The sequence below is a fragment of the mitochondrial genome of Triticum aestivum (genome assembly GCF_018294505.1).
Source record: "Triticum aestivum cultivar Chinese Yumai mitochondrion, complete genome".
NCBI classification, from domain to species: Eukaryota; Viridiplantae; Streptophyta; class Magnoliopsida; order Poales; family Poaceae; genus Triticum; species Triticum aestivum.
The window spans coordinates 60,001-72,500 of NC_036024.1; the positions used below are offsets into that span (position 1 = coordinate 60,001).

A 12,500-nucleotide genomic window follows, 5' to 3' on the forward strand; every position below is an offset into this window, starting at 1 on the left:
ATGTGCTTGCAATAAACAGAAGCTAAAGGAAGAAAAGCAATAAAACTAATTCACTTGCTTCTTGGGATCGATAAATGGCTTTTTTTCATTTGGGACTGCCCTCTTCCAAGAGTTCATCCACGAAAGGAATGGGATATTTTTATTAATGGTAAGGCTATTTAGTTTCCTGTAGTCTATACACAATCGCCAACTCCCACCCATCCTACCTACAGGTACAGGACTTGAAAAGGGCAAAGGGCTTGAGCTTGGCCTAATCACAGCAGCTGCTAGCATTTCATCGACCAACTTTTCAATGGCTGCCTTTTGATCGTGCGAGTATCTATACGGCCTGAGATTAATCGGCTCAGCTCCCTCCAGAAGAGGTATTACATGATCATGGGTCTGGTGGTAACTCTTTTGGCTCATTGAAAATGTCAGAGTCTCGGGTAAGTAACTTATTCATACTGTTAGGTATTCTGGTTTCTTTGCTGGTGGCATTCACTGGAAAAGCTTGCACGAGCATACAAATCTCTCCTTGTTGTAACTGCACCCTTCCTCTTTCTACTGACCTCCTTGTCTGATCCTGAATTCCCTTTCAAACTACTTTCTTGCCTTCCTTGACCAATGTTATGGATGGTGCACTGGTTGATAAAATAATTGGCCCTTCCTTCTTATAGCAACAAAATCAAATCTCCCCCTCATCCGAAAAAAACGAGTATTATTTCTCAGCTGGCAACAAAGAAACGCCTAGCAGAAGAAAGTAGTTATTCTTGCATCTCTGCTACTAGGAAAGTAAGTCATTGACAAAGGACCCAACCCTTCTGAATTCGCTGAGCGAGACCTAAGATCGGAATGAACAGCAGTCGAAACCCTGAGCCCATCGTGTCTGCCAGCTATGCAATGGCTCTACTTGAGATTCCGTAGGGAGAGCAGTCGCTAACCTTTCCTTCGGTCAATCACGAGAAATTTGCGAATCGAATCCGTTGTCATTAGAGTGATCAACTATATACGCTAATTATTCAAACAGATGCTCTCCGGTGGAAATGAACCACGAGAGACTAAGCCCTGCCGATAGCAGTAGAAGCGTTAGCCACAGAGTGACTTTTTAATTGACACCCACTAGTGGTCAGTTTCTACTTCCAAGTTGACTGGACCAGGTACCACATTTACCATAGGATATGCTTATCTGACGAGGTCCCTCGAGTCATCTCTGCCACTTGGAATTGCTTATGAGCTGTTCTTAAATGCTCTTCTTGGTATGAAATTGCCTACCTTCCTTAAGTCTTGCTTTCCCGAGAGCCCTCATTTCATAAAATTCCACTGGCCAGTTAATTCATTATGCTTATTTTTCAATGAAAGTTGCATCCGAACATGTTTCTCAACACGAAAAAGAAAGTCATATTGAGTTGTTAGAGAAATCAAGTTATAGCCAAAATAGTGTACCATCACATGGTTTTGATACTAAGCAGGAAAGTATAGGAATGCAATGAGGAAAGACAGATAAACACATCGCCTCGTTTAATACTTTCAAAGCATCAGTTGAATGACTATTCTGCTCCATTCGGAAATACGCAAAAGTATGTCCCTTATTTGAGATCTCTTAAGATCAGCTATTTGCTAATATGATAAAGGTGGACGCTGTACTTGTCTGAAAACAGAAACTATGATGATTCACATTACTGGCTTGCTGTCCTTTGGCGGGAAAGCTAACAGGTGAACTTGCTCAACATAAAGTGGAAGGAAAGTGTAGTAGAGATATTACTCGCTGTCTGAGAAGATCTACTTGAGACCTCTGAACCAACTTCATTCCACAGGAACGAAAGCTGAATGAAAGTACTCAAGCTTCAAACTCCTTGCTAACCGATAAAAGGAATCAAGCTTCAAGGACTATATGACTAGCTCTTCCACATCCTCGCCACCATTCATAAGGCTTTCAAGGAATATTGAGATATCTACAGAAAAGAGAAACAAACATTCTCAGTTGGTCCACTATTAGCGAGGCCTAAAGTCTTCACTTCATCAGTCTAGGAATAACACTAAAGTAGCACCCCTCACTACATTCTTGTTCACTGAACATAGATCTCTAAAGAACAGTGCACTGGTACACGATATGATCTGTCGTCATGACCCATGAACTGAGCTTCTCACTAATCGAAATGGTCCTCTCAGCATGTTTCAAGGGAAGCAAGAGATCGTTTTCTCAGGATATTAGTCACCCAATCTTCCCAATAGTATTCCTTAACTCATGAATTGATACACTTGTTCATTCTCTTTCTATTTCCACTGGTTTCTTTTGTTCACTTGCAATGCGGCATTTGAATCCATTTTACTCCACTTCTCTCTCTTTTCTTCCTGATGAGGGTGATGTACTCCGGGTACCTGATCATCATGACTGGAATTCCAGAGGATTCCTTGAGTACTCGTTACTTCGAGGTCAAATGGTGCGATGGTATTCATCCAAAATAGGAAACTGGTAGCGACTTGCATTTGATGGACTCTTCCTTCCTGTAGGAATAGGGGAGAGTGGTAACGTGAGCCACCTTTCCTTTATACAGCAGTAATAGCACATGCAAGTTCCTAGGGTCTATATAGCTAGTCAAGGATCATAAAACAATTAGCAAATCATCATGTGGAATGATGTAAACTAGCCTTAAAAAGTGAAAGAAGCCCTCATACCCACTCCTCTTTCCCCACCAAACCAACAAGTAGTAGGTTGGTGGGCCTCGGTATCTCTATTTGCTAAGATGGATACCTACACCACTCAATAGTTCCAATTCATTGTTTTTTATCCCATAGGAAAGAAAATGCTTCCAGCAATTTTTTCCTTTCCTCCTCCGTCATACTTAGGTCTTCACAACCTTCCACCGGAGGCTTGTATCTGTTTTCCTCCTCTTTAGCCATTACTTCTTTAATCATATCTTTGATCTTCTTTAGGGGCAATTTAAACATGTTCGCATCCCGCGGGAAGCGGAAAGCCAGAAAGAGAATTTCCTCCGGTTTAAGAACCGAAAGGAGTTTATCCAGATTTGGTACCAAACCCGGGAAAAACCCTAAATGTTGTCTTAAAAACGCTATATAAGCAGGGTTATAGGAATCAATAGATTCCCCTCCCTCCGCTTCGGAGGAGCAGCTTCTTCTATGGCTATGGCCAAAAGGATCCGGTGCGATGAGTCTCATCCGTGTAATATTTTGGAATTCCTCTTCCAACTCGTCCCGGAATGGGCGTTATGGCAAAGAACAAGAAGAAAAAGACAGAAGGAATTTGTCCAATAGTAACAAATGGTGCCTCCACAGGTTGACATCCGATCCAACCTAGTAGTAAGCAATCCGCCAAAAGCAACCAAAATATTCCTTGGTGAATCGGTCGAAAACTTGAACTACGCACATACATTTCTTTAAAAAAAGGTAAAGCCAAGAGAGATATAAAAACTGGTGCTATTGCGGCTACACCTCCCGCTTTGTCAGGTATACTGCGAAGAATGGCATGGATCGGTAGGAAATACCATTCCGGCACAATATGAGGCGGGGTGGGCATCGGATTAGCAGGTATATAATTGTCGGGATGCCCCAAAACATTAGGAGCAAAAAAAATCCAAATGGAAAAAAAGATAGCAGAAGCTACCCGACCTACAAGATCCTTTACATAAAAATAAGGGTAAGAAGCAATTTTATCCATCTCAGAATGTACACCCAATGGATTATTTGATCCATATTGATGCAATGCGGCCAGATGAAGAAGACTGGCGCCTACTAAAATAAGGGGGAGTAAATGATGGAGACTAAAAAAACGATTTAAGGTGGCATTGTCCACGGAGAAACCACCCCAAAGCCAAGTCACTATGGTATCTCCTACTACTGGTATGGCGCTAGCTAAGCTTGTAATTACTGTTGCTCCCCAAAAGCTCATCTGACCCCAAGGTGGTACGTATCCTATAAAAGCTGTCACAATCATTAATAGGAATATGACAACTCCGAGACACCGAACAAATTCCCTAGGACTGCTATAACTCGCATGATATAGACCACGAAAAATATGAAGGTGAACCACAATGAGAAACATACTTGCCCCATTAGCATGCATATAACGGAGCAACCAGCCCCCTTCAACATCTCTCATAATGTGTTCTACGCTGTTGAAAGCTAGATCCACATGAGGTGTGTGATGCATAGCTAAAAAAACGCCAGTCACTATCTGAATGACTAAACAAATACCTGCTAACGAACCGAACCCCCACCAATAACTAAGATTGCTCGGGGTTGGATAATCTATCAAATGCTGGTTAAGTGTGGAGTATATAGGTTGTTTAAGAAGAGAGAATCGTTGGTTCCTTATAGTCATTTCTCTTTTCTATCGTTACAACTCCTCTTCCCCCTTATTTACCCCCTTGCCTTGATGGAAATTGGCTTCGCTGCGCCCTGAATAATCAAAAAGCTGCATGAGAAGATTCATCCCATTTTGGCGAGAGGGAGGCAGCGAATCACCTGGGCTACGGATTTGTCGGTTAGTTGATTCTCGAAATAAGGTCATTCGGAAAAAAAAAACTGCCGCTTTCTCTGCCGGTTTCTTAAGGCTTCAAACGAACGACTAGTCATTAAGAAACCCATGAAATCCAAGTCTATTTTTGACCTTTCATGAAGAAGTTTTGCCTGCGCGCAAACTACCTAGCCCTTTTCAAAAGAACGTCGATTTCCATCTCAACAAAGAAAGAACTCAAAATAAATGAAAGCAATATTGTTGTCCTATTACTCTTTTTTCCTTGTGGAGCTTTGGAAAGGAGAGAATTTGAATAAAGTAACTCTCGGAAACTCTTATTGGACGAGAGAGAGTCAATATGATATTGGCGTGGGTTCTACCAACTAAACGAAGAAGTTTTTGATTGGATAAACAGCGTATAATGATAGACGCTTCTTCGGCACACATGGAGACATACCTCCCGTAGCTGACCCCTGAATTCAAGGATACTGCCGGCTTTGTTACTAACTGATAGAAACCCCTTAATACAACGTTCGTTTTTCATAAATGTCATAAGGTAGGTAGACCCGGTCTTGCGCTCGTCCGGTTAAGTGGCACATTGTGCTAAGTGCTCGAACCGTTGGCTGATCTCAGCTGTATCGCCTCATACAAATTAGTTAAGCGAGAAAACAAACGGCTACATAGGAGCTCTATGGTGGACCACCAGCAGGAAGATCGAATGGCTTAGCGCATCCTGCGCCTACTGGACCTGACTTCGTAGGATACTCTGATAGACTAGTCGAATGGCAATGGCCTAGTGGTTGTATCTGCTTGCCGATTCCTATTAAGAATACGAGAGTGACAAATGAGATGGAGATCTTGGCTATCATCAAACCATCCTCCCTCCGCTTATCTCTTTCCTTTCTATATGATAAGTCTACTCGCGCCTCAAGGGCCGGTCATTTACGCTCTCCACTGCATGAACAGCATTCCCAACTAGATCTGTACGGCTTCCGTTGTCTCCTTTTCGATTCCCGACTCTAGCTCACAGGTATCCATAAGAGCGACCAGCCCTGAATGCTTAAACCTATCAATCCTCTCCTAAATTTCTTTCTTTTTGTCGTTGGGCAAGGAGCAATCCATTCAGCACTTTCCGATGGGGACCAAAAGCCACTGGGCTACCAAGAAGTCGGATTCAGTTCAGTCCCGTTTTCAAGATCCGGTTCAGTGTTTGGGGATGGCTTGGTCCAAGCCCACATCCATAGTAGATGGACTTGAGCAGGCAAGTATGCCACCTACTGATATGATTGATTATGACAATTATGATATGGACTGGACGGTTGTGCAACCGATTGTACTGACTCGCTTACCCCCGAGAACACCTAAGACATGGGGGTTATTTACGCGAGTAAGCCTAGCAAGGACCAAGATCTCGATCTAGCCTAGTTGGGGCTTTAGAGTCACATGACACAGTACCAAGAACGGGAGAACCAGTAACAATTGATACGGATTTCCAACCAACGGATCTTCTTACCTTTGGACCGGAACCTTTAGCTGTTTCCTACTCGGTCTACAGCTTGGTTTGAAATGAGGGAGCCATACCGTGTGGTTGAAGCAGAGTACCGTTTTGCAGTGGATAGGGCACTATCTCTATTCGTAGCAGCATTGCGTATTGCTCTCACTAGGAAAGGGGGACATAACCCCTACTATAGAGCAGGAATGGAAGGGAATGAGCTCGGCTGCTTCTCCCCCACACTTCTTTATTTCTCCGTGCCCCTATTTAGTTAGTACTTTCGAGTTAAGAGCGAGAAAACGAACTATTTCATTTAATAAAAAAAGTGCAACGGCTGTAGGGTGAAAAGGCCATGAGGATGGCTACGGCTTTGAAGCTCCTTTATCTACCATAGATAGAATGGAAGAGTTTTTTCTCACTGCACTGATCCACCAAGGCTAGGGATATCCAATGGGATGGAGCTATTTCCCTTGGCACCTTATAGTCCTCAGACGATGAACAGAGCACTAGATGCCCTAATCTACTCCTATGCTAAGTGTCTTTGTTTGGTTTGATTTCTTGTGAAAGCGGCTAGCCCCATCACTAAAGCATGCCTGTTCCATATGAAAGGTGATGTAGGTAGGGCTGGTAGGGGAAGTAAGAAATAGGTGAGACTCGTTAATGAAACTAGCCTTCAGCCTTAGATTTCTAAGTTCTGTTTCCACCATTACTAGTGTTTCCTTGCTTTTCATAATAGAAAAAGATCAACTAAACCAGAGATTGTCGTAGAGATTGGCAGGACTGGGTATTATTCTGGGCGATGAAATGGATGGAATTTCTTGAAACATAACTCACTTCACTTATAATCGAATTTGGAAAAGGGAGACTAGCTGCTGCAATAAATCAAGAAGAAAGCAGGCGCAAAAGAGAAGCTCAATGAGAGAGATTCTAGACCGGTCATGGTCGGGGCTGATCGATCGCTCCTTAAAAGGGAGTTAACTGCTTCGAACCATACATGAAACTTATCTCATAGAGTGAGCTAGCCCCAGATAGCGAAGGATAGCTATTGACTTATTGGGAAACCCGCCTCCAATACATGCTTATCCCAGACCCCCTATTCCTTCATTTTAGGTTTTCATGGCCGATTCAATAACATAGTTCGCACACCTCTTTTCAATTCTCTAGAGATAGTTGTCATTTATCTCTTCTTCCGGGTCCCTCCTATTTGGTTGGAAGTTTCCTGCTCCAGTTGGGAAAGCAAGTGATTGATTAGTTCCATTGGTCTATTGGCTTCAGCTTCCAGTCTACCTCATTTCTATCAAAATGATCTGGTGTCTATGTCCATGCCTGAGGTTGGTAAACCCTATATCTATTGCAAACGAGCTTTTCGGAAGGGACAGCTTGTAATCCACGACTTACTACTACGAGGATTCTGGCGGAGTGCTTTTCACATATAGATAGGTCGGGACGAAGAAGCTCCGTAGTCAACTAATAGATAGAAAATCACAGTAACCTTTTTCCAACAGTTTCACCATGATAAGAACAACCTTGTCATACATGATAATTATGGGCTTTCTTCCTCCTTCTTTATAGTCTGCAGTTCAATCTGCCAAGTCCGATTCATCTTTTTCCAATACTGCGAGCCAAAGGCACGCTGCTATTTAGTCACAGTCACATGCTCACCCTTGACTCTATAAATAAAACCAGTAGCTTGGGCTAGCGAGTATAGTTCCCTGGCGCCGGGCCCTCAATAAAGTCCATCGTGGCCATATCCCATGGTTTCTCTTTCTTAATGCTGACCCCAATGTTGATCGACCGTGCTTATTATGATATTTTATTCAATTCATACCACTCAAAGCCCAGGCCATTGGCTGCGCCGCTTTCTGCAACTCGTAGTCACAAAACCTTATTAATCTAAGTGATTTCTTGTCAACGGATCGCTATCGCTTACAAGAACGGATGCAGAAATGGGACACCTGAAGGTGAAACAAGAGACTCATACCCATGGTCATCTGATTGATCTACTCGGCTTCGGTACTGAAATGAAAAGGCCAAAGGCCAAACAAAAGACGTTTCGTCTGCTCCAGACGAGGTAAGAGCGAATGATCTTTTTCGTGATTTCCATCGTAAGAAGATCGACTTGTAGAAGTCTAAAAATGGGGAGCAAAGGAAGAGGCAGGCTGAGCTGACTCTTGTTCAATATCATTCTCATGATGTGTGGTGCAAAGAGAAGATTCTTGTGGAAATCCCTTCTTTCTAGCTTGATCAATTTCTGTAAGAATGAAGCTAGTGACATTAAACTTCTGGCTCTTCATTATGAAGTCAACTACATGCCAAGACCCTTTATTCCAAGTAGATTGCATCTGCATTCCCTTTTGAATCAATAAGGTATTGACTGGTTGTTTTCACCTTTCGAACGAAGGCCACTACTCTTTGGAAAAGGTCCACGAGTCGAATCAGTAAGATTTCATCAAGAAGATTTATCACCACAGTGGCGTGCTATTTCATTGTTTTGTTATCTAGCCGGGCTAGAGAAGAGCTATCGCCATCATCAAACAAAGAAGCCAAGGACTGGTCAAAAGAGAGGAGGGACCACATTCTCGAATCCACTCATGGAAAATGCCCCACCTCTATCAAATTGGTATTCATCTCGAAGGAAAATAAGAGAGTTTTGTTTTGCCACAATGAGTAAACAACAAGTTTGATTTTGAAAAAGCCCATTCCTTTTTTGGGATAGTTTGCCAAGGAAAGTCGTACGAAGGCAAAGCGGACAACGGGAAAAGGTACCTTTAAACCTCGTTTCAGTACCAATATTCCCGCCTTCAAGGGCATATGAAGGAGCTCCTATTGCTTAAGAAAGTACAGCAGAAATAAAGTCTTTGGGTAGATGAGGTCACTGATTAGCCCGCTGAGCTGCTCTGTCCCCTCTACCGGGATGGGATGGTTTATGCGCTTGTCCCGATGAAGCTTAGGATCCGATAGAAACACGGGGTCAACTAAGGAAAAAAAATGGGAACCTTTGCATGACGCGCCTTCCTCAGGATGTGCGCTCTCTTTTCAGGATTGAGAATGACGACACAGCCTGGAGGTCTTTCGTCTACTTCTTCTGTCCAGGCCTGTTTGTATTCCCACCATACCTTTCCGCATCGTCCTTCTCTATTGGGGGCTCCCAACACCTCAGCCACACATCTTTTTCGTTCGCTCCCCATTTTATTCTCTAAGGAACCCTCTCCTTAATGAGCGTAGATTGATGGAGATGGCTTTTGTACCGGTCAATCTTTATATCCTTTCTGGCATAGTTTTGTAAAAGATCGGCAGGTGATCCGTCCTTTCTCCTCTGCCGTGGTTCATGCATTCTTCCTTTTTGGAAAGCGGATAGGGATCGGGTGAATTAGAGAATAGACAGACGTCCGTTGGCATTTCAGCCTTTCTTCTCCTTTCAGGGCCTATCCGAAAGAGAATCCAGTACCTCTTGGTCCTAAATATCAGAATAGGACGCGCAACAACGGAACAACAAGAGCAAGACCGCTCCAAACTAAATCACAGTAGAAGTTATGGCCACTCAGGCTGGACCAAAACAGCAAGCGGAAGGTCTCCGAAAGTCCTACATTAGCACCAAGCCATCCCCCAAGGGAGGGTATAACGGAGTGTGGTAAAATCCAGTTGCTAACGCTCCCGGCTGTGGGTTCTTCACAATTAGCAGGGCTTCTATTCTAGTACAGAGATCACCACTTGTTATGCCAGGGTCTCCTTTTTCGAGTTGGTTACTGTCTTGTTGAGCAACGTTTTCCCGGCAATCTCCGCTTATTAGGGTGGCCTCTAACAGGTCGGGAGAGTACTAAAAATCTGGCTCATACGCCTCGCAAGATTGAACATCTGCGAAAGTCGTCTCGAAGCTCTGACTCTCGAGAGAAAGTCTTGCCTACCAGTGACTTATTTTACGGAATAAGAATGCCTACTGTACTAGCTTCTTTCTTGACTCCATTAACTCAGTTTACAGAAAGGAATCCGTCCAGTCCAGTAAGAAGGAATAGAGAAGAAGAAAGTCACTCATCAACTCCTACTTTGGTTATTGAGACTTGCCCGCGTATCTGACCTATGTGTACCTATTCCCTAGCCTAAGTAGCTTACCCACTGTCCTAATAACTGTCTGTCAATCCGGCAGCTTGCCCTACTGCCTATCGACGCTACTGTCCTAAGTCTCCTACTCATATACCCAAGGTCAAAGACTTTGCAGGGCAACAAACTGATTTCGGAATTGCTTAACTGCTGAGAGCTAATATCGGGGAGTAGTAAGCCAGCCCACCACAAGATGAATGAGTGCTCCTCTCCTATGCCGACTTACTAGCCAGGTTGAGCCTTTGAGCCATAAGAGGAGGGAGAATCTGGTTGATTTTCCAGGGAATGATTATATGGATTTCAAGGAGGATATTGTTACCTTCATCAGATTGATTGATAACTGGTCGTCGATTGACAACTACTGCTTTTTCCAGTGAGAAAGGAAGGAGGAAGGGGATCTCAACAAGCCATGGATATATAGCCTACAGCCGAGTCCACAAAGAAGACGGTTTCAAAGCTCGAAGAGCATATTTGTGAGGCTGATCCCTAAGTGCAGAGTTTCATGTGACGAACAACGAAACTCCATTTCTTCAAACACAACCCTGTGCCACCGACAAACGTTTGACTTTGACTGTGTTTTTTTTGGGCTATGAAGATTCTACTTATACCCAATGATGGAACATTTTGAAAATATGTTCAACGGGGTCTTAAGAAAGGCAAATTTCAGGCCTGTAGTTTTTAAGATCATCTCGCTAATCGAAAGATGAAGGATAGCGAACACTAGATGGCTAGTGGCCTTATGCAAACAAAGAAGAGGGATGCCTAACCAATTGATCCTAAAAGATCTTATTTGAGATAGGTCAGATTGGACTTAGTGGCCAACGTTAGGGATGGTAGAGTCAATATGGGATGTGGAATTCCAGGAAACGTTCTTATCCGCGCTCACTGATAATGTGAACCTGGTCCTTAGTTTCCTCCAACTGATTCCTGTTTTTTTGAGCCTTTTTCAGTAAGTCCTTAATAGCGAAAAATGCTTTGACTCTAAGGGTTACCTTGGTACCTTTATTCGGATATGCTTCTTTTCGGACAGGAGGGGCAGATTGACATTCAGGCAATGGCACATGGATTCTATTGAGAAGGGCTGGCTGCTCTCGACGACGGGGTGGGGGAATGAGATGCTGGGAGATGGGAGTTATTGGTGGATTGAGAGGGGAGCAGATGCGTGGGCTAGTTCAATCTTTTTGCTCCTGCCTTCCTAGCCTTATGGACAGGAGTCCTCTGGCCTAGTCCTGAAACTCTTCCCGCAGCCTTCCTTGCCCTTATTGCCCGGCATACCTCGGAAGGCATACCCTGGAACCAATTCATTCATCTGCCCTCTTCGCGATAAAGCTTTGCCTTACTTTGCTTGCTGGCTCTAAGCCCACCTCCTTTACTACACTACACCCTCTCACCGCCCCTATTCAGCCCGAAAGGCTTCTAACTTCCCCGAAACCTTACTTATTCAGGGCAAGATTCGGAACTTAGGGTCACTGCCTTTCATCCGCCTTTCTCTCATATGCTTAGAACCTATCCATAGAAATGGAATTCAAAACTTCGGAATAGTTTCGAGGAGAGCCGAGAGGACACGTTCAAGGAGTAGTGTAAAGTAGCAGACAGAGGGGCGCTCCCGCTTAGGCATTAGGCATTAGGCACGAGAAAGGACATCGTTCTCGGCCGTCCCTTCCTTCCCGGAAAAAGGCTCTCTTGCATCTTTTGCTTCCCCACCCGGCCTCTATTCTAGATTCACCGTCTTCGGATGCATCAGTTTATTATGCTTATGCCTAATCTTAATACTGGCTAGTTACTTCAATTACCTTACCCCACCGCCCCTCCTTTTAAGGAGGTTTCAGAGCACCCAGTCACAGCTCGTCACAAGAAAGGATTGATGGTCGAGTCCCCGTGCATGAAGTCAGTGGATTCGAGTGAACTGACCGTACTACAAATCGACATACTTGAGGAAGCTTCTTACTAAACCAAAGAAAGGGCAGCTCCAGTTGTGTTGTCGATTCCCTTCTCCCGAGAGCTTTCACACTCTGGGATGGGAGTCCCTTCCAAGACTTGACCAAAAGCTCCCCACAATTTCTTGATTTGAAGCAGTTCGGAGGCCTTCTTCTAGTTACGATTCGCCCTCGTCTGTCACTATAGATGTTCTAGCTTTAGTCTTTAGTGTCATTTCGAGTTATGCATTTGGAATGCTCCCCTTCCAAGCAAACTAAACTAACCTTGCTAAGTGCTAGCCAGGTGAAAGTGCTTTTCGCTAGTAGTTTTGGTGTTCTCTTCCCTTTAATCCAATTGAATCAATCGATCAGAAGAACAAGAACAAGAAGGCACTGTACTTTTAATAGGCCCTACTTCCGAGACCTCTATCTCTATTTATTTTCATTCTTCCCTTTGGTCAGATACTAGAATATAGTATTTTTATTGGACATCCTCCTCACTATTGAAATTAGGGAAAACCGGATCAGTAAACTATTGCAT

At 43.7% G+C, this 12,500-nt stretch overlaps 1 protein-coding gene across 1 annotated transcript; it reads right to left on the reverse strand.

Annotated features, from left to right (window-relative positions):
• Positions 1-3,121: 3,121 nt before the first annotated feature.
• cob lies at positions 3,122-4,318 on the reverse strand. The gene has a single exon. It carries the CDS (start codon positions 4,316-4,318, stop codon positions 3,122-3,124), a length of 1,197 nt encoding a protein of 398 aa, YP_009433716.1.
• Between the last annotated feature and the right edge of the window lie 8,182 nt (positions 4,319-12,500).